General features: G+C 44.5%; 1 protein-coding gene across 1 annotated transcript in view; it reads left to right on the top strand.

Annotated features, from left to right (window-relative positions):
* DSCAM (Down syndrome cell adhesion molecule) overlaps positions 1 to 26403 on the top strand; it is an 834101-nt gene that overhangs the window by 764379 nt on the left and 43319 nt on the right. Inside the window, exons 20-26 of the mRNA XM_012640078.1 lie at positions 6284 to 6437; positions 12566 to 12683; positions 14059 to 14222; positions 15830 to 15928; positions 18866 to 19054; positions 20243 to 20533; positions 23850 to 24026. Of these exons, the coding sequence (XP_012495532.1) occupies positions 6284 to 6437; positions 12566 to 12683; positions 14059 to 14222; positions 15830 to 15928; positions 18866 to 19054; positions 20243 to 20533; positions 23850 to 24026 (1192 nt within the window). The remainder of the gene's footprint in view (positions 1 to 6283; positions 6438 to 12565; positions 12684 to 14058; positions 14223 to 15829; positions 15929 to 18865; positions 19055 to 20242; positions 20534 to 23849; positions 24027 to 26403) is intronic.

Here is a 26403-nt window from a genome sequence, read left to right as displayed (position 1 = left end):
CTATTGAGCTAAATAATGCGAGGGATTTGGAAATGCATTCAGCAATCATTGGGTAAACATCTAGTTTTATAGAAATTATCAAAGAGCATTTGAAGTAGCTCATCACGGCTGATTGTATCTTATCTGCTGGTAAAAAGTATTGTAAATATAAAAGGAAAAACATGATATCGATGCCACAAGGCAAAAATAATTGTGGGATGAAGGTAGGTCTGGAAGATGCTGCCCCAGCCCTTTCAGGGTTGACACTGAAGCACCAGGGAAGACCGACTTTCCAGCGAGCCTTACGCTCCTATGGCCAGTGCACTACCGAGTTCCTTGGAAACCCATGAGCCCATCCGGCAGACCTGAAGCAACACCACACATTTCAAAGGCAGAACACTTGAAATGTGAGCAATCTGGCTTGATGTCACAAGATTTATGCCACTAGCTGCATTTTCCACTCTGGATACAGTTTTAGGAAAGCAAACATGTCAGAAGTCTTGTAAAACCTTGCTATAAATATTTTTAAAATCAAATATATGAAGTTTCCATTTATTTCCCAGGCACTTTGCAAATATTAATCCATGTCCTCATTTATGACAGGGATAGTTTTAGAAAGGGAATGCAAATGATTTTATTTCTAGACTTTCATAGAAGTTGGTCAATCTTACTGTGCCTCCTTTTTAGTTAATCTTCTGTTTGCCAAGCCATCTTGTTCCTTGTGGGCAGGAACTCACCTTATAATTGACACACTGGAACTGAACTCAACACATGACTATGAATTCAAACTCAGCAATTATTTACGAGCTCTTACTATTACTAGGCATGGAGCTAAGAGCTTTTGCATAGATTTTTTTTTCCTGGCCCAAAGGAGAGAACTGCATGTAGTCTAGCAAGTTGATGTGGCCAAGCCCTGGGGTCCTGTAACTCTCATCATCACCCCTCAGCCCCGGGCCTCTGTACTTCCAACACCGTGGTGTTCCAGTGACTGCCCAGCCACACTCCGCGGTAAGAACTGTGAACACTCCATTTGCAAGTACGGCATTTGTGATAGCGCATTAGATAAGATATACGCATGTTTTACATTTTAAGTGTGTGTCCTCAGACAGAAGATCAAAGCTTTCCCCCAAGAATGCTCTGGGAGCCCTGCTTTCTCACCCAGCACCTTCTCTGGTGGACCAAGAAATAAGTAACTTGGCTGCCACCGAGAGCTAGTTCAACTGAGAAGTGATTGATTAACGACACGTTAGGTTAACTCTGGATTCTGATAGAATCAACATGCTCAAACACTTTTTAGATGAGGAAGAACAGGCTTTTTTCTCACATGGCACGCAGGAACTCATGCAGATGCAGAGCAATTTGCAGCCCCACTCCAGAGTGTTCAACTTCTTCATCAAGCTGGACAGACTAAAATAAGCAGAATTAAAAATATGCTGCGGAACAGCGTCCCCGGCAAGAATGAAGCACGCTCAGGTCCATGCCTGGCCCTGGAGCTGTCGTAAGGCTGACTGTTTCTGTTTCCACAGGTCAGGAGGTTAACTCCTAGGTAACTCCTAAGTCTTCTCTTAAATCAAGTGTTTAGTCCAATTATAGTAATCCACTCAGAATTAACTCACACTGTAGGCATAATGAAATTTAGGGTGACTAATATCTATGTCACCTCTGAAGAAGAGGAGGCTAGAGAGCTGAAAATCTAACTGAAGAAAATTAAGTATTTATATACTTAAATATTTAAATATTGAGGAAAGTGTCTTTCTCACCTCCCCATAAATTTCTCCTTGTGCCCTATTTGGTTCGTCATTCCCTAAGAACCTCTGCTATGAGTTTGCCTTTCTCTGTGCTTCAGTGTTTTATCCTGTTGCCCTTCGTAGTGAATCCCGCTCTGTTCCCTTTTTTTTTTTAATGATTCAAAGTCTTTGCAATATTAACCCATCAGAAGTATCAGGAGAGATCTGGAAATACAAATGATCCCTTCTCACAGAATCTTCCCGGTATTTGGAAGCAACTGCTCCGTGATGAAATGCAGGTGGAAGTTAGCAAGCCAGCTTGCACACCATGGGACCGTTGTGTTGGAAAATCTGGTATCTACAATAAAAAGAAAATTAATGAAATGTAAATATAGTCACTGCTATTATAACTCATTGAAATATGAAGGAAAATGTTTCATAAGGAAACAATATTCATCATCCCTTCTTTTCAGAACAAGCATTTTTGGTTGAACATTAAGGAGAAGGATTTAATCAAATAGATTTACTTCACTACCCTGAATGAGCATCTGATTATTTTTTTTTCCCATTTTGCTCTTTTTTTCACCCTTACCTGCTACCTCCTCATAAAATGGCTAACAGTGGTTAAATTATGCACCATCTACAGCTAAGGTATTCTGTTTACAATAAATACTGTAGAATTTTCACTGCATCCCTCTATTGGAGGCATCTCATGCCTGCCGGCCTCCCTCTTTAGACATCCAGTCTTGCTGCCTCCTCTAGGGTCCACCTGTAGGCATCCTCAGCCCACCTAACTCTGGAGGTGGCATCCAGTCCAGCACAGCCTCTCTCGTGCTGTGAGCAGAGCAAGCCTCCACCACTACGGTGAGCCTTTCACCTCCTCAGGGGTGACTCACTTACCAAGCTGTATGTCCTTCAGACCCCAAGTTCTCCAGGTGGTTCCCTTGGAGTTCATCACTCTTTCCTGCCCACAGGTGGGAATGCATGCAGACCTCCCTTAACAGAAAATCCTTATTCCTGACTCAGCCTCTTTTGGATCCCAGAAATGGCTGATTGGCAGGACATCAAAGCCAGTAAGTCCTGTATAGGTGGCCTCACAGCCCTTGTTAGGAAAGAAGGTACTGGCATCTTTGGGTGTAGTCTCATACTTTATGATCATTGCTAGAACTTCAAGAGAACAGGAAAGGTCACCTTTAATATCCAGTTACATGGATATTAACTGTATGCCAAAGAAAAGAAAAAAAATTTTGTGTGTGTACACACACACACACACACACACACATATATATATTCCAAAGAAAATTGTTTAAATTGTTCAATTGGAAACTTTCTGCTTGCCCTTCTTACTAAGACCAGGAAAAAGGTGCCTAATTGTGGTAGTCATCATGGGAATACAGTGTGGTCAAAGGACAGCAACATTAGTGCAAATGACTTTCCCAAATAGCCAACAGGAGCCACTAAACAGCTTGACTCTGTTATTTTGCATCCTAATCTACAGAGAAATGTCATTCCAACTGAAGGAATTTTCCATAAATATACCTTTTTTTACTTCAGATCTTGGCTAATCTATAGAAATGATGAAACAAATATTGTTGCGTAAGAAATCCTATTTTTATTGTTGATTTTAGCCATGCTTCACTTTGCAGGCAAAAGTTAAATAAAATGTGTATTTTAGAGGTAACGCAGGACCAATTGTACCTCCTAGAGAGGATGCGTATTGAGTTTTAACTGAAAGCTATGTGCTTTGCACAGAAAATCCTTATTTTATAAATATATTCTAATGCTTTGTTGATGCTTAATGTTCAGTAAGAGCAATTGTTATAATTTGCACATCATTAAGCTTTGTAAAATTAACTTGGCAACAACACAGCCTTGGAGCATTACACAATACAAGCATATACAGTCTTGGTATTATCTCTTCGGCTTGTGAGGAAACAAGCCAAATTCTCTCTGAACTTATGGAGGGACGAGTTTTCCCATAATACTCTGAAGACAGGACAGGAGTGTCTTGGGGGTGCTTGGGGATGAAGTGGGGTGCAGACGCACCTGAGAATGTACGTGTGCACCAGAGGAAGCCGTGCAAGGGGGTCTCTGTCTGACAGTGTGTTCTGTAAGTTAAATATTTGACAATAGGCAATTCTTGAACATTATTTTTTATTGAGGGAGCATGGGATTTTACGGCAATTAAGAGGTATAGTTAAGATTTGACTGTCCTGTTCAATTGCAGAGCTAGTGTTGCAATTTATGCATCCTACTGAGCGAAATGAAGTTTACTCAACAGTTAGCAAGGGTGAAAGCAAGTCCTTCTTGTGTTCGGTTGCTCACAATTGGCAGCATGAAGTGAGAGGAAACTGGACTTGGGACCAGGGCACTGAGCTTGAGCCCTTGCTCTGCCCTTGTCTGGCACTGTGACTTCAGCGAGTCACTTACTGCCCCTGAACGTCAGTTTCCTCATCTGTTAAATGGATCCAATACCAGCTCTACCTATTTCACTTTTTAAGGAACAATTAGAACTTTTTAAGGAACAATGATTTTTTAAGGAACCATTGTTCCATCGCTTTTGTTTCATGTATTTTGAAACTTTGTTATTAGGCAAATATGTTTAAAATTGTTACGTCCCCTTGATGAAATGACCCCTGTTATCATTATGAAATTGCCTCCTATATCACTGGTAATATTCTTCACTCTTAAATCTATTTTGTCTGATATGAATATAGCCACTCCATATTCTTTTGGTTAGTGTTATCATGGGATATCTTTTCTAGCCTTTTATTTTTAAGCTATTTGTGATTTTATATTTGAAATACATTTCTTGCAGGCAACATAGAGTTGGGTATTGCTTTATATCATGTCTGACAATCTTTAATTAAGATGTTTAGACCATTTGCATTTAAAACAATTATTGATATGGTTAAATTTATGATAGTGCTATTTGGGTTTTATTTTTGTTGTCCTATTCGTTCTCCTTGTTACTTTTTTTCTGCCACCTTTAGATTACTAAGTTTTTATATAATTCCATTTTATTTATGTTGTTGATTGATTAGCTTTATTTTGCATTATATTTTGTAATTTCAGTGGTTTTCTTAAGATTGATAGCATACACTTTCAACTTGCTATAGTCTACTTTCAAGTGATATTATACATATTACATATAGTATAAGAACCTTACAATAGTATACTTCCACTTACTCTCCTCCCAAACTTTGTGCTACTATCATACATTTTACTTTTATAAATGTTATAAACCCACATTGCATTGTTATTATTTTTAACTATCAATTATGTTTTAAAGAGATTTAACTAAGAACAACCATAGTCTAATTTATGATGCTGCAGATTTGCCTATTCTGGACATTTCATATAAAAGGAATAATAAATTTGTGGTCTCTTCTGATTGGCTTCTTTCACTTGACATAATATTTTCAAGATTTATACAAGTTGTAGCATTTATCAGGACTTCATTCTTTTCTATTATTAAATAGTACTCCATTGTACGGATACAACACATTTTGTTTATCCATTCATCAGCTGAAAGATATTTGGGTTGTTCATATGTGAAAATTTTTTATTAGATGTCAACCTTTGTGAACTTTACCTTTTGGAGGGCTAGATATTTTAATTCCTATAAATATTCATGACCTTTGCTCTGGGATACAGTTACATTACTTAGCAATAATTCAATCTTTCTAAATCTTGCTTCTAAGAATCATTAGGCAGGACTAGAGTGGCATTCAATCTAAGGCTAATTGTTTCCCATCTTCAAGGTAAGACCCTTGTGTACTATATCCAGTGGTCCATGAATCTTGATGTTTTCCAGCCTGGCTGGTGGGAGCAGGCACTGTTGTCAGCCCTGTGTGAGCGTGAGGCACTGTGACCTCCAATTACTTCAGGTAGTTCTTTCCCCGGCCTTGGGTCGTTTCCTCAGGTACATACACAGATCTGCTCAGCTGAATACTCAGGTGGAACCTTCTTCAAATCTCTAGCGTTCTCTCTGCGAGTTGTTCTCCTCTTCCCAGTACTCTTCGCTGTGAACTCTGGCTTCCTTCTGGTCTCTCAGTTCTGTCTTCCCAACTCAGGAAAGCTGCTGGGCTCCTCCTGGCTTCCCTCCCCTGTGCCATGCCTGGAAACTCTTTCAGAAATGCAACAACCCTGCAGTTGCGGGGCTCACCTCATTTGTTTCCCATCTTTCAGAGATCACCGTCATTCACTGCTTGATGCACAATGCCTTGAAAACCATCGTTTCATATATTTTGTGTGTTCTCAGTTGTTTCGGGTGGGAAAGTAAATCTAGTTCTTCTTACTCCATCTCAGCCAAAAACAGAAGTGCCGTGGCCTGTAATTTAAAGGGTTAAGTTACTTATTGGCAGCCATCAAAGCTGCTGCAGGGAAAACTGAAAACTCTGGGTCCCCTAAACTTGCTAATTGTATTTCATATTGCAAAGCCAGCCTTTTAGAGGGAGGCGAGTTGTGACTTTCGTTTGTTATGATGAGTGATGTGTTAATAACAATTCCTTTAGAAAATTCATTTGTGCCATATGCTTCTTTGAATGTGGGAACATTTATGTCTCCTTTCACAGGTGATCAGCGAATTTGAAGCCTCCCCTGACTCATTTTCCTACAGAATCCCTAACCTGAGTCGGAATCGTCAGTACAGCGTCTGGGTGGTGGCAGTGACGTCAGCTGGAAGAGGCAACAGCAGTGAGATTATCACGGTGGAGCCGTTAGCCAAAGGTGCGCAACGTAGTAAGGACCTCATTTCCCAGCGCAATTCAACCGCGTTTAAGTCTCTGTTCTATCTCAAATAAAACTTATATTGCCCTAAAAATTAAGTAAACCAGAGCATCACATTTCAGCACAAGAGGTTGGGTTGCTTTTAGCTTTTGTCCAATCGGAAAAGGACTCCCCTAGCGGAGCACAGAACTGAGGAAAAGTGGCTTCACAAATGAAACGCCTTTGGGAAAATGAGGAAAAGGAGCTCCCACTCACTTGGAGTAGGTGAAAACTACCACATAGCATTCTCCCAAGCACGTTTCTGCTTTCATCTGAATCAGGTATCATACTTCTTAAAGAGAAATGTCTATTTTATGATCTATGTAATTTGGGACCTTGTGAATATAAGAAAATCATTAGCTATCATCTATGATAGAATGCTATAAACAAAGTCTGTAAGGGACAGTGGAAAGTTGGAGTCACCAAAGAATAAAAAGTTCCTAAAAGTGAATGTAATATCTTCACATTTTGATGTTAGCCTGGTCCTTAAAAAGTGCTTACAGGCACAGAGTATTCTTATTATACTTCTGGTAGTTTCCACCATCCAGTGTTTACAAGGCCCCCTAAATTAGCACTCACAGAAAGTCAGCTTTCTTATATCACAATTCCAGGCCAGCGGGAGATGCCCCCTGATTTGGGAGTACAGAGTATTGGCAATTTATTACTAATACAGCCTCTGAGCACCCTAGAAAGACATACATTCCAAGATTCCAGTGTTACTCCCAAGGATTCTTGATAGCGTGCCAGTTAATGTGATAGCCAAGAAATAGGCGGAATAAGATAGTGAGAGCGAAAAGAGAGTGGTGTCACATTTTGAACTGAAATACAGATGGGAAATAGGTAAACTGGGAAGGAACTGAATTGGTGGAGTTGTGTGTCTGTTGTACTCTTCGGTCGTGATATCCGGCCACTCCTGACATTGAGAAAACAGTGATCACGAAAGAAAATTCTGGGCATAAAAACTGCACTGTGGGCTGAAAAAGGAACTTCAACAAAAGATGTAGGATTAGCAATAACATTCTCTCTTCCTTTCCTTTGTGCTCTCAAGAAGTTCTGTCTCCAGACATAACAGAAATGGGCTGGCTAGTGCAGCAGGACATGGTGTACTCAGAGGGGAACACTGAAAATTGGCTACTTCCATAGGAGCAGGTCTTGTCTGGGGAGATTAAATGTCATTCAGTCATTTAATGTCATTCTGGGTGCCTGTTATATGTCAAGCACTGTGCTGCGTGTACCAGGAATTTAGTCCAAGGAGCTTGACTGCTGAAGCAAATATCCCCTAAATCTCAGTGGCTCCCCATAATAATTGCCCAACACAGATCTTTTTGGCCAGGTGGCTCTCCTGGGTGGCCCATTCCATACAGGCGTGCAGGGATCCAGGCCTCTCCCACCCTGTAATTTACAACCCCGAGTTCTCTCGTTTCCAGCCACACAGATAGGGGAAAAAGCATGGAGGGTCTTATGGGAGGTTTTCGTGGGCCAGACACGGAAGTACGTCCACTATTCTTACCCACGCTGCATTGCATAAAGTGAAGGCGTGGACCCTACCCATTTTCAAAGCAGGGCTGGGAAATGAAGTCAGTCATGTCCAGAAGGAAAAGGAAACAGGTTTGGTGAGCACAGAGATCTTCTAAGATGATCTAAACTGACGTGTCCACTGCTCATGGAGCTTGCAGTTTGGTGGGAAGACCGTCAGTAAACAAAGCATCATGCAAGCACATGTGTAATTACAAACTGCAATCCGTGCTGTAAGGGCACAGTGGGAGGGGACCTCACTCAGAGTGTTACTGGGAGGGGATCACCTGGCCCCACGAGGATGAGTAAGTGCCATGATAGGAGCAGGGAAGAAGAAAGCAATATCAGAAGGCCCAGCTGGGAAAGAGTTTAGCGTGTGGGGCATCCAGGATGCTGGGCCCTGGAGGGGCAGGGGAAGGCAGGCAGGGCTGGTCGTGCAGGGCCTTAAAGACTGTGCTCAGGATTTCAGATCTTCCTGGAAGGGAAGCAGGGAGACAGTGTGGGGTTTTGAGCCAACGAAGCACATGATCTTACTTGTCTGTGTGTGTGTGTGTGTGTGTGTGTGTGCGATAAACTTTATTTTAGACCAGTTTTAGTTCTACAGAAAAATCGTGGACAGTGCAGAGAGTTGCCATTTGCCCCCCACCTAGTTTCTGTGATCACAGACACCTTGGATGAAACGGTGCACTTCTTACAGTTAATGGCGAGTGTGTTTTTAAGACCCAACTGGTCTCTGTCTCCCGAATGGACTTCAGAGAGGGAAGGGTCGGGGAGCAGGGGACCAGTGGGGAGGCTGGGTGGCCACCCAGTGACATGGAGACTGGCGGAGTCGCAGAGTGGTGGAAGGAAGTGGACGGCCCAGGCTATGCCGTGGGTGCAGGACTGACAGGACGTGTCGGAAGAAACGAGGAGGCTGGAGAGGGAGATGGCAGGAATGAAACCCCAAATTCTAGGACGCAGTATTGTAAGGGGAGGTGTCACTCACTGGTGTGGCAGACCGTGGACAAAGTGGGTTTTGAAGCAGGTGAGAGGAGATGTGGACATTCGGAAATGTTCAACTCGAGATGCGACAACCATCCACTAGGAGGTGTCTGTGCAGTGGGGCACGTGCTGGCACTCAAGAGACATCTGGCAGGAGGCAGAAACACAGAGTGGTCAGTGCCTGGACCTCCTGAACAGCTGGGATGTGGATGAGATGGTCTGAGAGATGGAGGGGAGCCGGGAGGTGAGGGCCCAGGGTTGGCTCCGAAGAGAAACAGGAGGGGGAGCAGGCAGAGGAAAAGGGGTGAGCCCAAGAGGCAGGGGACCCAGGAGGGTGCGATGCTGGGACCTCAGGACAAACGCTTCCAAAAGGAGGGAGCGTCTGAGGGGGTTGGAGACCACGTCTGGGAAGGCCAAGCAGAGCAATGCAGAAAATTCCCATGGGTTTGGCCACAGGAGGACCTCGCGGACCTTCCTGAGGGCAGCTCCAGCAGGTGCAGAGGGGCCCGTCGGAGTGAGCCTGGGCCCGGTGAGAACGCGATGGAGGTGATGAGGCAGACCCGGCAGAAAGCTGGTGACACAGTGCCTAGGAGAAGTGATGAGAGGAGAAGTGGAGGGAGGGCAGGCTCACATCTGAGGAAGGTCCTGGTTTTGTGTTTTCTATTAGGGCTGCTGCAAGGGCACGTTTGTGCAGTGAGGGGGAGACTCCAGCAGAGAGGGAGAAATTGGTGACACAGGAGAGGAACTGATGACCACAGGACTGTGGCTGGGAGGAGGAAACTTGGGCTTATAGATTCGGTGGCGAGAAACGCAAAGCCCACAGACGTGTCTTCCGTTTCCTCCATCAAGCATTAGGCGATTTGGGGATGGGGGTGTCAGAAGTGTGAGAGGAGGAGGGACAGTAGAGAATTGTCATCGCAGGGAAGCAGAGGCAGGAGCAGCGGGGGAGGGAAGGTACTGAAGAAACAGTGAGCCCGGCAGGGAGGGCTGTGGGTCCAGCTGAGGTTGGTGACCAGAAGTGCACAGTGATCCCCAGTGCTCTGTCGTTTCTCCAGAAACACACTCCGCTTCTCATGTTCAAAGGAGGTTTTCCCAGAGTTAGGGCTGATCCAGGCAGGTTTTCGGGGAAGGGGCTAAGCTAGCGACCACCTCAGGATGGAGCAGACACTCAGTCTGGCAGCCGCCGCCCAGATACCCGGACACTGGCCAACCGTTAGGGCTGGAAGGGCCAACCCGGGAGGCGGGGTTCCCACAGGCAGAGGAGACTGCGGTGGGAAGTTGTTGAGATGGAGGCAGAACAACAGCAGTCTGTCTCTGCTGCCAGACAGCAGGGTCCAAAATGCAGACTTAGGTTGCAGAAGAGGACCGCGGCTTCTATGGAGGGTGTGGCAGTGTGCAACCACGGCACCCGTGCTGGAGGAACCCCTCCTGGGAAGGCGTCCAGGGCAGGGGGAGGCACAGAGAGCATGGCCATGTGATCGAGAACAGGACCAGAATCTGAGGGAAGTCCAAGTGGCAGGTGGACTGGAGGTTCTCATCAGAATCATCTGGGATGCTTGTTACAAGGCAAACTCCCTGAGCCTACGAAAGACCCATTGAGTCAATAAGGTCAACGTGAGAATTTGAATTTTTAATAAAGATTCCAGGAGATTCTCTTGCCTGCTCAGTTTGAGAACTGCAGGTCATGGAATTTCCAGCTAGGATCCTTTAAATTTCAATTGCCTCAAATGGGCATTTAGTTCTAGAAACGGGATGTGTTGGGATTGAATATGAAGTAGCTCTAGCCTGCGCTTTGGAAATTGCTGCTGAGAAATCATTCATAAGTCTTAGAATTAGTTTGAGGGGTTATGACTTCCATATTAAAGAACTACGGTGGAATAAAATAGAATAGAATCAAATAGAGTAGACTAGGGAAAAGGCAGAAAGTATCAGAATGCATCATATAAAGTATTCATTTGTACAATTTTGTTTTCTCTCATACAAACATCCCAATATATGTATACTCTCTGGGTTTTGATGTAAAATATATTTCTTAAAGTGGGTAACTGTTAAAAAGCTTGAAAACCCCTAACTTTTGCTGAATTTCCCTAATCACCCCCATTTTACTGCTGAGAACATTCCCCACCATATAAAGCACAGTCTGAGAAGTTTGAAAAAAAAAAAATACTAAAAGCTACCAATGCCAGAAATCTGCTGCTACCTGACTGGGATCTCTTAGTTATCACAAAGTAAGATCAGCAATGTCAATGGCTGATAACATGGACCCTACCTTAGAATACTCAATCAGGGGAAGTTGCTTCAAACATGCGTTTTATTGCAATATTCACTACTCAAAAACCAAAATCCAGCTTTGGAGCCCTCTGGCACTTCTTCTTTCTCCACACTCTGGCCACAGTGCTAGGAGGAACTAGTCTTGTAGATTTTAATGACCGAAGTCGGCATTAAAGATGGCTCCATAATGATGTGGCTCTGGGGATCCTGCCTTTCCTGGGATTCCAGGGTTTTCCTGGAGAGCCTTCTCTGCACCTCCCTTTGCTAATGCAAACCCTCAAGCCCAAATTGGTGCAGGGGTCCCAACACCAGTCCTGTTTTTTAATGGGTCCAAGATTAGATTAGGGCCGCTTCTACTACCGTCTCTGTGTCTGTGCATCTCGCCAGGCTGAGGGAGCGTGTGTTTCCTTTGTGTCCCCAGCCCCTGAAACTTGCTGGCTAAAATAAAGGAAGGGTGCAGCCTCTGGCTCCTGTTCACGCCCCATAAAGTAGCATCCCGGCATCTGTCCAAGGCCGGGCAGATTGTTTCCCTCTGGAAGACCTGTGTTTGGTGTTTCTGCCAGCTTTTGTGACTCACTCAAGGACGTAGCACTAGGAGCCTGTCATCGTTGGCTACTCTGGGCTTCACGCAGACCCTTCTTTGGGCAGGTTCATCTGGCTTTCTCCTGTCTGTCTCCTGGGACTTCCTGCCACACTGGGGCTGCACCAGTGCCAGATGCCCCCGCAGGTGCTCCTGTCTGGGTGTCTGAATTGCTGCCCCAAGCAAATGTTTGTTCTTTAAGAGAGGCCACTCTGAAAACATTCATTTTCCTTAATGTGTATGCTGAAGATCAAGTTGATATAATAAAATCAGGAAAGTACCACAAAATTGATAAATAGAAGTTGTTCCAGTTTTACTTCTTCTTGTCTCTGGGGACTTTAGGTTTTGTATTGTCTACTACTCTCTCAGATATTAAAAGCATATTTTAATGTGCAATTTTGGTGTTGAGATAAATTGTTTCATAAAGTGCTTTGAGAAATATAATTGTACTCATAGAAACCACAGCTTGGAGCTGCTTGGCTTATGAAACCCAAAATAATTTAATTTGGACTCCTCGTGTTTAGTCAATAGAAGAAAAAAATGCTACAATGGGGATTTTCCACTAGTTGTATGTTCTTACAACGAAAATCCCTTGTACTCCTGGTACCAGGGAAGAGCATTGACAGTTGTGATGCTAATTGGCTTCGCTTGCTGTTTTGGGGTGTTGCTCTATTTGGGAAGGCCATCTCTGTGTGGACGAGTCTGTGGGATAACTGGGCTTCTGCTCTGTGCGGCCCTTCAGCTCCTGCACGAATCCTGACATTCAGTGGGACGGTGACCACTCCGTGGATGAAGGACATTGTCTTGCCTTGTAAAGCTGTCGGGGACCCTTCACCTGCAGTGAAATGGATGAAAGACAGGTAACCAGTAACCCAATGTGTGCCTTCAGTGAAACTCTAAAAGACTGTGTGTGACGTACTGGTGTTGGGTCTAGTGGTCTTCTAACTTTGTATGTATTTGTATTAGTGAAAGCTCAAGGAAAGCTACCACTTATTCTGAGATGAAGGTAGGGGAGGAACCTCATCTTTACCACTGATCTATTGCATCAGTCTTCTATATAAATTCAGAGCCTTTAAATTCATAAGAGAATGCTTGCAAGGAAAGCAGTCTGACCAAACAGAATAATCATTGTGAAAGTCTCTTGCCCCTTATCAGATAAATTGTATAACTGAAATGAACGTACCCAAGATCATGGTGAGACTTAACACCTATCTGTTCTCCTTCAGAGATAAGAAACCAACTAATCCTACCCTGAATATTCCAAGAAATAACCTTAAGAAATGGAACACATTAGGACTTTGCTAATATAAAATCTGGTTCTTCACACTCCATAGTAATTATTAAAATACTAGGAGCCAAGGTAGCAGGGAGCAAGTGGGTGAGATGTGTTCTGTCCGTGTAGCTTTTTAAAGTGCTTCATCTCTATTCAGAGGAAGAAGTTAGGATATAAATAAAGGGTTGAAAATGCATTTATGATCATAGAGATTTGATATAATGGATTCGGAAGAGTGCCTGTTTTCAAACAAAACACTTAAAAGACATAAACTATTGAAAAAATTGTCTCAGTCCAGTGACCACTTTTCTCACTGCATTTAAAGTTAAGCCGAAGGAAACAAGTAAGCCCCAAGGTCCAGTTGGCGTTCTGCCTGAGGCGAGAATGACCTCAGGTGACTGGGCAGTCTGCCACCACGGCAGTGGGTATGGTGGCCAGAGAATTCTTTGTTTACTAGGGCCAATTCATCACCCTCTCGAGATAACTCCTTTCATTTTTTAATGACAAAATCATCAAGAATTGTGACCCTAAGTGAATCTATAACAGATCCCAAGACTGAGTTTCCCATAACTGATTTGGTCAAACTGGCATTTCTGCCCACAGAAGGAATTCCCAGTATTGCCCCAAAGAGGAAGTTACCAGTGTCCACAGGGTGGAGGAAAGAGTGACCCATCCTCGATATGACAGTCCCTGGCACTTGTAAGGGGCCACCAACTTAAGCCAGCATCCAGGCCCTTCACACAGGCCTAGCATAACATTTTTTTTTTATAATGAAGAAACTCAGCTGCTCAGCTATTGCTGGTTTTTATTGTATAATCATAGTCTAATTCTTTCACAATACAAGAAATACTAAGCTGCCAAACGTGTTGTTGCTTCAAAGGGAGTCTTTATGCTTTTCCCCAACCTCAGCTAATTTGGATTGTAATTTCTTTAATCTGTGCATTTTTCTTCCTGTGAGGTAGTAACGGGACACCCAGTCTGGTAACGATTGATGGGCGACGGAGCATCTTTAGCAACGGGAGCTTCATCATCCGCACGGTGAAAGCGGAAGACTCCGGCTATTACAGCTGCGTCGCCAATAACAACTGGGGATCCGATGAAATCATTTTAAATTTACAAGTACAAGGTACAGAATTTGGGAGCTCTTTGTAATATCTTTAGCATGTATGCCTTATATGCAAAGAATAAAATTGAACAATTTAAAAAATCAGGCCTTATAAAGAGCTAACACTGATTTTCATATCACAAAAAAAAAATTATTTTGGAAAATGTAACTAAACAAATCAAAGTAAATGAAAAGCCCTCAACGTCCCAGAGATAATACTGGGATGCAAGACATTTTTGCATATAAATGCCTAGTCTGTTTTTTCTTTATATGTGCATCTCTGGAAAAGTCCTTCTTAATAACTTCTACTAATTGCACTGTTTACATATGTGTAAGTATAACCCAGAAAACACAAACAAAAAATAAGTCTGAACTGTGGTCTTTTGTGTCTGCTAATTAACTCAATTTTTGTATTAGTGTATATAAAAACAATACTAACTGAACTCTAAGTAAATTGCTGTAATGTTTAGCTGTGTATTTAATACAAGGTACTTAATTTTTCTTGATAGCATACATAAAATGTACACAACTTCAAAAGACTGTCATATTAAAATGATGTGTAAAATCCCAAACAGCTACCAAGTGGGTTCCGATTTGAACGCACAGTGATATTTTATTCGTAGAAAAATCAAAGTGTATGCTTCTTTAGGTGTGGGTGTTGTCACATCAATAGATTACAGCAAGTAAAAACAAAATCAATACTGTCCTCAGCAGGATGGAAGGGGATGAGAAGGATCATATATTTTTTTAAGTCACGGCAAAATTGTTCTTGAATTTCAAGTTAATTGAAGTCAGGAGAATTCCAGAGCATTCTGGAAGACAGGCACTATAATGTGATTTTAAAGAGACGGGTCGATTTTTCAGGCCTTTGGGTCAATATATCAGGCCTCTCTCTGAGGAAAAGAGAAAGGCATTTTATATGAAACTTTGCACATAATTTGGATAACCTGGTTCTGAATTTCTTTAGTGTTTCTGTCCTCAGGACTTGTCCAAAATTATACTGAGGCCCATTGTTTAGAAGTAAGTTATATACTCTGCAAACCTTGCAGGAAGGTTTAGTTCACGTGCTGTAGCCTAGTGGCACACCTGTGATGTTCAGAGCTCTGTGTGTGTGTGTATGTGTGTGTGTGTGTTTCATCTTAGGAAAGTAGCTAAAAATGTGGACATTTTTGCAATTCTTTGTCACACTAGCTACTTCTTCCCCTTCCCCTTTCTCCTCCCTGAGACAAACAGAACAGCTAAGTGGATGCCTTTTATCTTTTTCACTCGAATTTCATGGCTGAAATTCAGAGTAAGATAATGCATGTATCCTGAGTAAGTTTAAAGAAGATTTCAATTAGTGATGAATAAATAACTCAGGAATTCAAGGAATTGGGGAAGAAATGAGTTAGATATAAATCCAAGTAGAAATATGGTTGAATTTCCTTTAAATAATAGATTCACTCTATCTCTTTAGCTTGGGATATCAACTAAACAGACAGTTTGACAGAAGTGAATTGCATATTTTAGCAACCTAAAACACTTATTTAATAAATGGCTGTTAAAAAATGATTTGGTAAATGACTGTTCAAGAAGATTAAGGATGTGAAAAACTAATTCTTGTTTTCTAAAAACTGTTTCCTATCTAGTGCCACCAGATCAGCCTCGACTTACAGTATCCAAAACCACGTCTTCCTCCATCACCCTTTCCTGGCTCCCTGGAGACAATGGGGGCAGTTCCATCAGAGGTAAATAAGATACGGGTTTTTCACAATAGTGGAATAATTGTATCGTCCAGAGCCCAATAAGTAACTCCTCTCCATCAAGTAACTGGTATATGTTAGTTTATTCTCCCCAAGAATATATCCTATAATTAGTTTCTCTGTTACCTAAGCAAGAAACCATATATCTAATTTTAGGGTATTTGTTGAAACTCAAATCATTCATCCAAGGAATCTCATTCACAAATTATTCTGGTGCATCCCATCTGAGGGAAATATTAACAAACGCAAAAAGAGAGAAAAAAAGACATTTGGTGAACTCCTCCCTGAGAGTCTGAATACTGTTTCTTCTCCATTTGTCAATGCTGCCAATCATTGATTCAAGCAACCACACTTACTGTTCTGACTTATAGGGTGAGAACAGACAGAGAAGCTAGAGTTTAGATGGGAAACAATCTGTTTGCATATGCATGTTACCTACCATGCATATGGTAGGTAAATATAAACAAGGTTCATACCAAAGGAATGGGACAGTGTGATAATTCTAGCAGAAGTGGAGCTGGCAGACTCCATTCTGGGCAATTTGCTGACCAAGGAAAGGAAGTTCATCCAGGGAAAGAGACAGAAGACACAGGAAAGAGAGGCTGAGTCACAAAAGAGGTCCCAAGGTGGTGAGAGAGGATGAGGGGCTTAGACTTCTGAAGGCAGAGAATACCCTTCCTCTGAGAGAAGAGCATGGATGAGAAGGAAATACAGGGACACTTCAGGGTGGAGCCAGGGTCTGCTGCAGCCAGCTCCTTCCGGCTCCGGGGTGCAAGCTGTCCCATCTCTTCCCAGCTTTGCACCCAGTGACCGCAGCCACGCTGGGAATTGTCACACACCACAGGGATCAGAAATGCTACAAATCAGGTTTTTTTTCTTTTTCTCTCCAAGAGCCAACTGTTAAACATTTATCATCATTCCACCAAAGGGAGTATTTTCCTTTTTTATAGGAAAGAAAAAAGGTGAGGCTATTTTTTAAAAATAGTTGGATGATTAGGGGTGAGGATGTGTTTGTGGGTTTGAGGAGCGTGGGATGGATTTGTAACAGCTGCCTTGCGAAATGCATAGGGAGTCATTAATAGATGAACGAAGTCATTGCCAAGCAGCATTGAGGACCCAGCTGCAGATAAGTAGCAAAAATTATAGTGGTCACAATTTAGTGACTTTCTTAAATGATTCTGGGCAGCTGGGAAGAAAAGTGGATCACAGGTTACCAAAGCTGGTATCTGGCAAGAGGAGTGTGGTTAACAGTCCAGAACAGTGAGGGAAACCAGGCTCCTTGTTGAAATGGTCTAGGCTGGTTAGACAACCTTCTCATAGGAAAACAGGAATGGGGCACCCAGGGAAGGCTCAAGGGACCCTAGGCTCTAGGCTCAAATGAAATGAGGTTGGATTCTGCAAGCACGAACCCATGGGAGAAGTAGAACAAGAAGAGTGTCAAAGTGCAAAGGCATAGAGGTGAAGTCAAGTTTAGTGATGAAGAATATCCAAGACAAAGGCAACCTGAAATACAGCAGTGGTCACAGCCATTGGCGTTGAGTGGTGTCTAAGTCTGGTATGCCCACGCTGATGGACAATGACGTCACTGAGGACGATAGCAGGGAACAGGGACCCACGCGGGCCCATCGCCAAGGGTTAGAGGAGCTTTTGGAAGTGGCTTCGATGGTGGGAGGTGCAGTCTGCATGACGTGCATGGCAGCTGGAGCAGAGGTTGGAGGTGACCGTGGGATCACAGAGTGCACAGGTGTAACCTGCCAGGTATCAAAGGAGCTTTGAGGAGCTCAGATGAGGAACTCAAAGGAGAGAAAATGAGGCTTGGGAGGGAGAAAGGACCCCATGGCTACAGAGGGCCAGGAGGGGAGGGAAAGACGAAAGGAGGAGGGAAGGTATTGACCGTGGCCACCAGGAGGAGTGAGAGATGAGTGATTCCATGGGAGGGGTTTGGAGAGCACTTAATGCTCCCCGTTTGGGCCAGGAGACGCTGCAGTGTGGAGGGTGACAAGTGCCTTGGAGTTCCGCAGGGCAGGGTGGGAGATTCCAGTCCTTGGTGCAAGGACACTATGTACCAGGCAGGCCAGTCAGAGCGGAGGCGACACCTTTGCCCCCAGAAACGTGGCTGCAGTTAACGGGGATGGAGGGGCAAGGAGGAAGGATGTTTCAGCCACCGCGGGGTGGAGAGCCTGGCTTCAGGCCGACTGTGGGGTTTGCATATTCCTGAGGGCGCCTTGGCGCTCTGGACCCCGTGTCTCCATCCGCTGTGCAGGATGGTGATCACTATTCACAGTTGCTGTTAGTTGTTGTAAAACAGGTAAAATGGTCCTGTTGGGGAGTGAATAGCTGGAGGGCATTTTCAAAGGCAGGAGAAGCCAGGTCACCATTGAAATGTTGGCGTGGCTGCAGGACTTGGAGCCAGTCCCCTAGTGTCTGTGGACTGGCAGACCAGGAGCATATGGCCAGGCGCTGGCTCAGGAGATCCCTACCCCACAGGTAACACCTGCCTTTCTCAGTGCTTTGGTTCTCTAAAAATAGCTCAGCTTCAGCCTATGTCTGTGCCCAAGGATTCAGGCACGTATGCTCCAAAGGGCCAGTATTTATTTAGCAACTTAGTGTTTATTCCCTGCTGCCCAATATGGCTTTTAAAAGGGAAGGAGCAGAAAGCAGTTGCATTTGCACCACACTATCCAGCAATATCACCACAGTAATAATATCTGCTGCGGCCCAAATACCTCACCAATAAATACATCACAGCGCTTCTCCCAGGCTGGGTTCAACTTCCCGGAATCAGGAAGCGTTAAAATGCTCCCTCCTGAAGCTGTTCCAATTCTGAGAACTCTCATCCCTTTACCCCCACGACATGCAGTCGCCAGTCTGCCTCTGGCAGGAGCACACGAGCCTCACGTGACTGTTTCTCCTCCTCCGAAGGGTACATTCTGCAGTACTCCGAGGACAACAGCGAGCAGTGGGGGAGCTTTCCAATCAGCCCAAGCGAACGTTCCTACCGCTTGGAAAACCTGAAATGTGGGACTTGGTACAAGTTCACTCTCACCGCCCAAAATGGAGTGGGCCCCGGACGCATCAGCGAAATCATAGAGGCAAAGACGTTAGGGAAAGGTGGGTATGCCTCCCTCGCTTCTAGATGTCCTCCGTGTCCCTGCCATAAGTGAGGATTGGAATCCTCCATTCCAATTGTATGTAAATAAATTCTGCCGTCTGTTCGCGTGTTTGCTCATGTATTTGAACTTTGTTATTCCTAACATGGGTTCCACAGCATTACAGTGTAACGAGAGAGTTAGCTCCTCCTTGACAGCATTCTGATTTTCTTTTTTTATTATTATTTCATTTGCAATTTAAAAAAAGAAAAGGGTCATTTGAAAATTAAAGGTGTTGGGGCCAACAGAAGGTGCCAAGGGTGGGCAGCCATGAATCGTGACATTTGCCCTGCTAGCCCTTTTTAGGCACCCTTAGTCACCCCACCCCCATCTTCCTATAGTCTTCACATTGCCTCATTGTCCCCACTTCGCAGGTGGGAGATGACTGGGGTAGGTCGTGAACACTTCAGTGTGAGTTGGGATTGTATCTAATATGTGGACAATGAACCCCAGGGAAATGACTTTCAGAAGAGGAATTTGCGGGCAGCCCAGGAATGCCAGAAAGAGGGAGGGATGTAGCTCTCTGTGGCTATAGTGAGGGGGTGAAGAGAAGGCCTTTGCAGGTGTCCCTCCCATCCCAAACCTGCCAGTGGGTGGGCTCGGATGGAGGGAGAGTGAGAGCCGAGATGGCAAGGGTGTTATTTGGGCCTGCTGCCTAGGTTTTGGATAACAGGTGGTTAAGTGTTCAGATGATAAGGGATCGAGTTATGCAGAAATGCATCCATTAGGTCCCTGGGCTGCAGGACCACGTGTTTGGATACTGAGGGACATCTGTCAGTACTTCCTGAATGCAACCCGTCCTCTCTTGAGGCAGGTCCATCGTGTGAGAGTGAAAACAGGTCAACCCATCACAATGCGGCGTGTGAACTCTGAAGGAAACCCATCCATGAAATATTAATAGCATTGCTCTTCAGGGAACTCTAAGATACACAGTAATAGCCTCCGCCCACCCAATTTTCCCTCACACCCAGGCCATTATGGTTGGAGAAAGCCCATTGGTCCGTAAGGTCTCTATTAATAGCGGACAAGTTGTAAGTGGCCTGTGACCCAGACTTGGGCTGGAGAGGCAGCCCGAGGGAAATGTGGGAAGGCTCTGGTGGCTTTCACCCATGTACCCCAGGAACTGACCCCCGTGTGCCCTCTCCCGCAGAGCCCCAGTTCTCCAAGGAGCAAGAGCTTTTCGCCAGCATCAACACCACGCGTGTGAGGCTGAACCTCATCGGCTGGAATGACGGTGGCTGCCCCATCACCTCCTTCACGCTGGAGTACAGGCCCTTCGGGACCACGGTCTGGACCACGGCTCAGCGGACCTCGCTCTCCAAGTCCTACATTCTGTACGACCTGCAGGAAGCCACGTGGTACGAGCTGCAGATGCGAGTGTGCAACAGCGCCGGCTGTGCCGAGAAGCAGGCCAACTTCGCCACGCTCAACTACGACGGCAGTAAGCTGACTGGCTCCGTGGCCCTTCTGTTTGCATCTCAGGGGCTGTGCACGTGGAACACTCATCCCTGCCATAGTGTGACCAGTGCCCTCAGAGCCCATTAGATTTGGTGGGGGGGGGGTGTTCAGTTGGTTTTCTGTGGGGCTCCCTAGTTCATTGTCTCCAGATGACCATGGCTGTGTGTCCAGAAATAAGGGACGGAAGGCCAAAGGGAATGTCACTGGGAATCTTGGTGCAGGAGTGATTACTCCCAAAGGAGTCTTGACCACGTGGTTCTGTGCCATGACCATGAGCTAACATTGCTTTTGTTGTCTCCCACCCTTTCCCTCCATCCCAACCCACATGACAACTTTCTTTTTTGCACTCATTAAGCCCTTAAACTGCATGTGCAAAAACAATTTTCCATAGTAAAGGAGCTTATGCTAGTCTCTGGGCAGAAGCAGGGGCACTGGGGAAAACAGAATGACAGTAGAATATCAATGTGCATGCACACACGTGTGCACACACTCGCAGCTTGTGCGAACTTTCCGAAAACCAGGCAAAGTGTCTCTTGACATTTGTGTGACTGAAAATAAGTGATTTAAATTTTTAAGCTTTTTGCTAGTATCAAAGGCCATTGATTGACATCTGAAGAAATGCCCAGCTCCCTGATGCTGAAAGGGAGTGCGTCCTTGGATGTTAATTAGTGAGGGAACTTTAGAAAGTGCTCAGTTGTAGCATGTTGATGCTGATTTCTGCAGCCTTGCAGTGATTTTCACTCTCGCAACAGCAGTGATTGAATTCGGTGCTCTACTTGCAAGGTGACACTGGCAGCAATCCTTCAGGATGCTTGGAGCTCTGGTGTAGCTCCCCTCCAAGCCATCTGTCCATGCCCCACTGATCAGGCTGGACCACAGTGTTGAATGAGTTAACTGAGAAATGCCCAAATTCTTTATTCACCGTTAGTCAGGTTCGGGGGCGATGCCTCTTCTGCTATATGCATTTGGAATGCTGCTCATTAACGCTCCAGCAGGAACTTCCTTGGAGCGCGGCTTATACCATCCTAAGAAAAGAGTGGCCATAAATGCAAGGACCCTCAGAAACGACCGAAAGGAGCTTAGGATGATGTTACCTGGGATCCTCAGTTGGTGGATTTCTCCTCGAATGTCCCAGAGGGCCGAGAGCTGGCTCTTCCTGCTCTGGCACACAGGGTAGACCCAGCCCCGAATCTCCTTTCCCAGGCCGTTTCTTCACGGAGTCCTCCTCCACCAGAGCACAGGCTCCCGTCGGCACATCCAGCCGGTCCCAGGGCTGCAGGGTCCTTAGTGGGAAGCCCTCTGGATTGGTTACCCCGGCCCGAGGCCCTGGCCTCTGCTGCGGCTCTGGTCTGTGGTCCTGGAGGAGTCTGTGCTGCTCCTGGACTTTTCTTCTCAAGGCCGATGCTGTTCCTGGGCTGCCTTTCTCTCGCACTTAGCCCTCAGTTGTGAGCAACTTCATTCAAAGGTGTTCCCGTCACAGAGCATCCCCACGGGCAGAGCAGCAGTGCCTACTTGGTTGCTCCCCCTAAAGTGGATTTATTATTTGGTCTTACAAAATAAAGAACTTTGACACTTACCAAAGTCCTCTGTTAACACATACACATTTGGGTAGTAAGTGTATTTCTTACTTTAGGGTCCTGACCTTTGACATGCACACTCTGACCCACAGCTTCTCTGCGATAGTGCAACGGTCAGAGCACGCAGCTGGAGGTGTGCGCCAATGATGTGCTCACAGCTAATAATTTCATTAGCAGCTACTTGTGTACAGCATTCGAAACTGTGATTCTGACTCACGCAGTGCTCTGCAGATGTTAAGTGTTTGTCTTCTAAAAAATATATAATGTTCTCACTTTATCCAGGCTCACGAATTACGAAAAAGTCCTATGAGCTACATTTAAATTTCTGAACTCTTAAATGATTTTAGTACACTAGGAAATAAGAATGCTTATGTATATTTTCCTTACACGGGATTACAGATTTCTTCTAACCAATCTGATGGATAGATAGTTTTAATATCTCTTTTGTCACATCTGCCTAAAGGATGTTTTTTATTTTGGGGAAAACAAGCGTCACCAAATAGCCTCGCATTTATATCACTTGGTTTTCGGAGTCTTCCTTCTCTTGATCTGTCTTTCTTCTGCCATTTCCTTAGCCAAAGGTTTCCTCCCATCCTTGTCTTTGTCTTGGTTTTGTGGACCCCTCGTCACAGCCACCCCTTAAGTGCCTTTTACCTGGTTTCTGAGCATTTTGAGACTTGGGTTTCCAGAAAAAACACTGTAAAGTTGGAACAATACTCTTCTTGTCTTTAGCAGAGATCAAGGGACTAGGGAGTCTATTATCCCTGCTCTACTCACTAAATGCAAGATAAAGATCATCTTTGCTCAGGGGGAAATCATATTGTTTTTGCATTCTTTCTCCTAAAGCACTGAATTTCTGGCTCTTATTTTACATTATATACGGTGGGACGGAGCCTCTTACATAATGGAGGATGGCAAAATACATGTCCCATAAAAAGCGGATGCCCGTGTTTAAATCTCTACACCCATCGCGTTCAGCGTCGGGATAGAGGGCAGCTTAAAATACAACAGCTCAGAGTTCATTGCCCTTCAATATTTCCTTATGACTCTAAATAATCTGCATTTCATAGCACTGTTTAACACTGCCTGGTCAATAGTAGTTTGCTTTAAAGACCTAGATTGGTCCCCTTTGAAAAGTTGTCTGTAGCGCTTATACCCTAAAATGGCAGTTTTTTAAAGCAGATTTCATTTTACGCCTGTGATAAAAAGCCAAAGGATAACCAAATAAAAAGGGGTTTAAGCTTCTTTAAGCCGGTGTATCTGGTACTGTCTCCCTGCAGACTCTCTTCTGTCCATTTGCCAAACCTATTGTTCCTTTTCTGATGTGCAATTTTTCAACTCGTCTCTATCAATTGTGCTGTGGGTGACAGTCAAAAGGACACTTAATTCTGGGTAAATGCATGTGGCTTTTGTGAGTACCAAGCCGGGGCATTATGCTTTCAAGTGCCTGCACCCAGCAGTATGTTGCAAAATGAAGTCCCTTTCAAAGGTGTGCGGTGGAGTCAGCTGGAAGTTTGGGCAAAGGAAGGGGAATGAATAAGAAAGTAGGTTAGCAAGGGCTTAGAGAACCAGTTCCTCTCATTCCCATCACCTCCAACACCCTTGGATCACACAGCGCGATTTTTGTAACCCCTCATCCCTAAAAACTCTGCCATGCCGTCTTCATTAATGGCCATCTATTAATTAATTAATAGCCATCTAACATCGTGGCCCTGCTTTCAGGTACGATTCCTCCACTCATTAAGTCAGTTGTCCAAAGTGAAGAAGGGCTGACGACCAACGAAGGGCTCAAGATGCTGGTGACCATCTCCTGTATCTTGGTGGGAGTCTTGCTGCTCTTCGTGCTCCTGCTCGTCCTGCGGAGGAGGCGGAGGGAGCAGAGGCTGAAGAGGCTAAGAGGTAGGTCAAGAGCTTGCAGCTGCGTCCACCCCAAAGGCCCCCTTGCCGTGGAGCCGCAGCCACCGGGAGAGGTAACAGCCAGAGAACAGGCCCAGAGGGGAATGACACTTCCCTCTCCCAGCCAGGTCCCTGCCTGATTCCCTGACGGTCCTTCAGCAAGACTCTAGCACCTTAGGGAAGAGCAGCAAAAATGTTCCTGTCTCAGTCAATCAGAAGTCGAGGGAAAGCGAACCTCTGGCATGTCCCCTAAATCCTAGCTGTCGGTAGGCAAAGAAAATTAATTTCACATGGGTTTTTCAACCCCACTCTCTTTAATTTTCAGTGGTTCCAGCAAAGCCACCAATTATGGCTTTCTCTGAAAAGACCTATCAGATTTGCTCTGGGAATGAGAATTATTTCATTGCCTGGAAGCGGAAATTGAGGGCTTATGGTCCTGGGAAAGCATTGAGAGGCAGACAACACGCGCTTTCCCAAATTAGAAATTTGAGCTGAAGCCCAGTGTGAGAGTTTCAGTCGAACTAAGAAAAAAAATAATGGACGGTGGAGAACCCAGGCAGATGAGATCCATTGTTAACAGACCCCATGATTACAGCGTCCGGCTCTGTCGTTCTGCCTGATGAGGCTATTCTCGGCCTCTGGCCAGCAGCCCTCACTTGCCCCTGCTCTACAGTGTGAGAACAAGGAGTTCTTCTAAACAAAAACTATGCAGGAGAAATGTTCCTGAGTCCTTTGCCCTTTACGGTGACAGTATTTAACCAACCCACTTTCTTGGTAAAATGCATATACAAGGTATTTGCACGTTACTATCAGTGCAGTGTAGAGCGTTGATACGCTGTATCCCTACTACTCTTCAAAGTTACATTCAAGGAGCAAGTCTGGAAGCGCGTCCTCTAAAATATACTATACTATCCCCAAACTCTGCTGATATATTTAGAAAACGTCGACCTCTTCTGTAAATACTCCACTTGACCATAATCCCATTAGAGCAGTCCTTTTCATGGGACTCAGATACATTTTACTATCACTTTGCTTTCACTCTGCTAACAAATTAAGATATTTGAAGTACATCACTCTCCATCTGTACATTACAATCAATAGTCTGTCCATTTAAGTCTCTTGCAGCCCAATAATTCAGATGAACCATCAGTCTCATTGACATGTTCTTTCTCAATCATGCTAACCAATTATCTTCAAATTTTTTCGACATTGCTTGATTGAATATCTGTATCCTGTGTGCCGTACTAGGTGCTTGATATACCAACATGAAAAGAAAGAGCTTTCTAAACTCTAGGTTTAGTGTAGGAGGTAGGCCCACAAACAGCTACCAACAAAACAACAAAAAATATCATGAATGCTAAAATAGGACTTCGAACAAATTCTACGTAAGTGAAAAAGAGGGATGGATCAATCCCAAGTGGAGAGAAAAAGGGAGGCTACCCAAATGCTAAATAAAGTAGTACTACAAAAGTAAGCACTGCCAATGTGTTGGAGAAGTTCAGCTTTAAGTAGACTGTGTTGAATTCCATTCACATGTGCTCATCACTGAACTACCAAAAGGATGTTTTTATAATCCTCTCTCAGGGGTGGTGGAATCCAGTGGCCTAGACTTCAGGGCAGTTGTTATTGAGGTGGCAAGAGGGTCTGTCCTTGTTGCTTTTAGATACCTGTATCTAACTGGTTTCGGTTAGGAGGCTTTAGATTGTCCATATAACATTTCTTAAAACCAACTGTAAAAGTTTCTATTTAATCACAAAAGTTTGGCATCAAATAGGTTAAGGTTCTAGGCAGTCCTTCCAGTAGTCTACCCATTCTCAGATTTGCTTTTTCTTTTCATCCATGGCTCGTACTGCTTGCTCTTTCCTCCTCAGATACTGTTTCATTTTTCCTATTCTGCTTATAGTTTAAGCACTGTAACCTCGTGTGTCCCTGCCAAGGGCATCTCTAGTTAGGGATGCTGCTGACTGTTACTGATGCCTTTCAGTTGGGGTGACAGAAGACCCACGCATCCTTTGTTTCCACTTTTAATAGTTCCTTGCTTTGCAAGGGCTATGTCCAGGAAACATTTTAATCTCTGGCGTCTCTACTTCTAGACACTAGCATCCTTTAGTTGGGTTTGGTGAAGAAAGCAACACATCACATCAGAGCACCTGGTCTTTCATTCCCCAGAAATGGTTTTATTTTCTCTGTGCCAGAGAAAGGGTAGCATCAACACAAAGGTTTCAGCAGGAAGAAAATAAGCACTGTGGCAAAGAGGATGTTTTCATGTGAGAGGCTAAAGAGCAAAGAATTCCAGAGGAGTAGCTTGCCGTGGTACCAAGGTACCTGCGTCTTGCATTTTGTGCATGCATAATAAAGGCTTCTCGAATCAGGAATCTGA

Source organism: Propithecus coquereli, unplaced genomic scaffold, assembly GCF_000956105.1.
Source record: "Propithecus coquereli isolate 6110/MARCELLA unplaced genomic scaffold, Pcoq_1.0 Scaffold148, whole genome shotgun sequence".
Lineage (NCBI taxonomy): Eukaryota > Metazoa > Chordata > Mammalia > Primates > Indriidae > Propithecus > Propithecus coquereli.
This window is presented reverse-complemented; position numbering and strand designations above follow the sequence as displayed.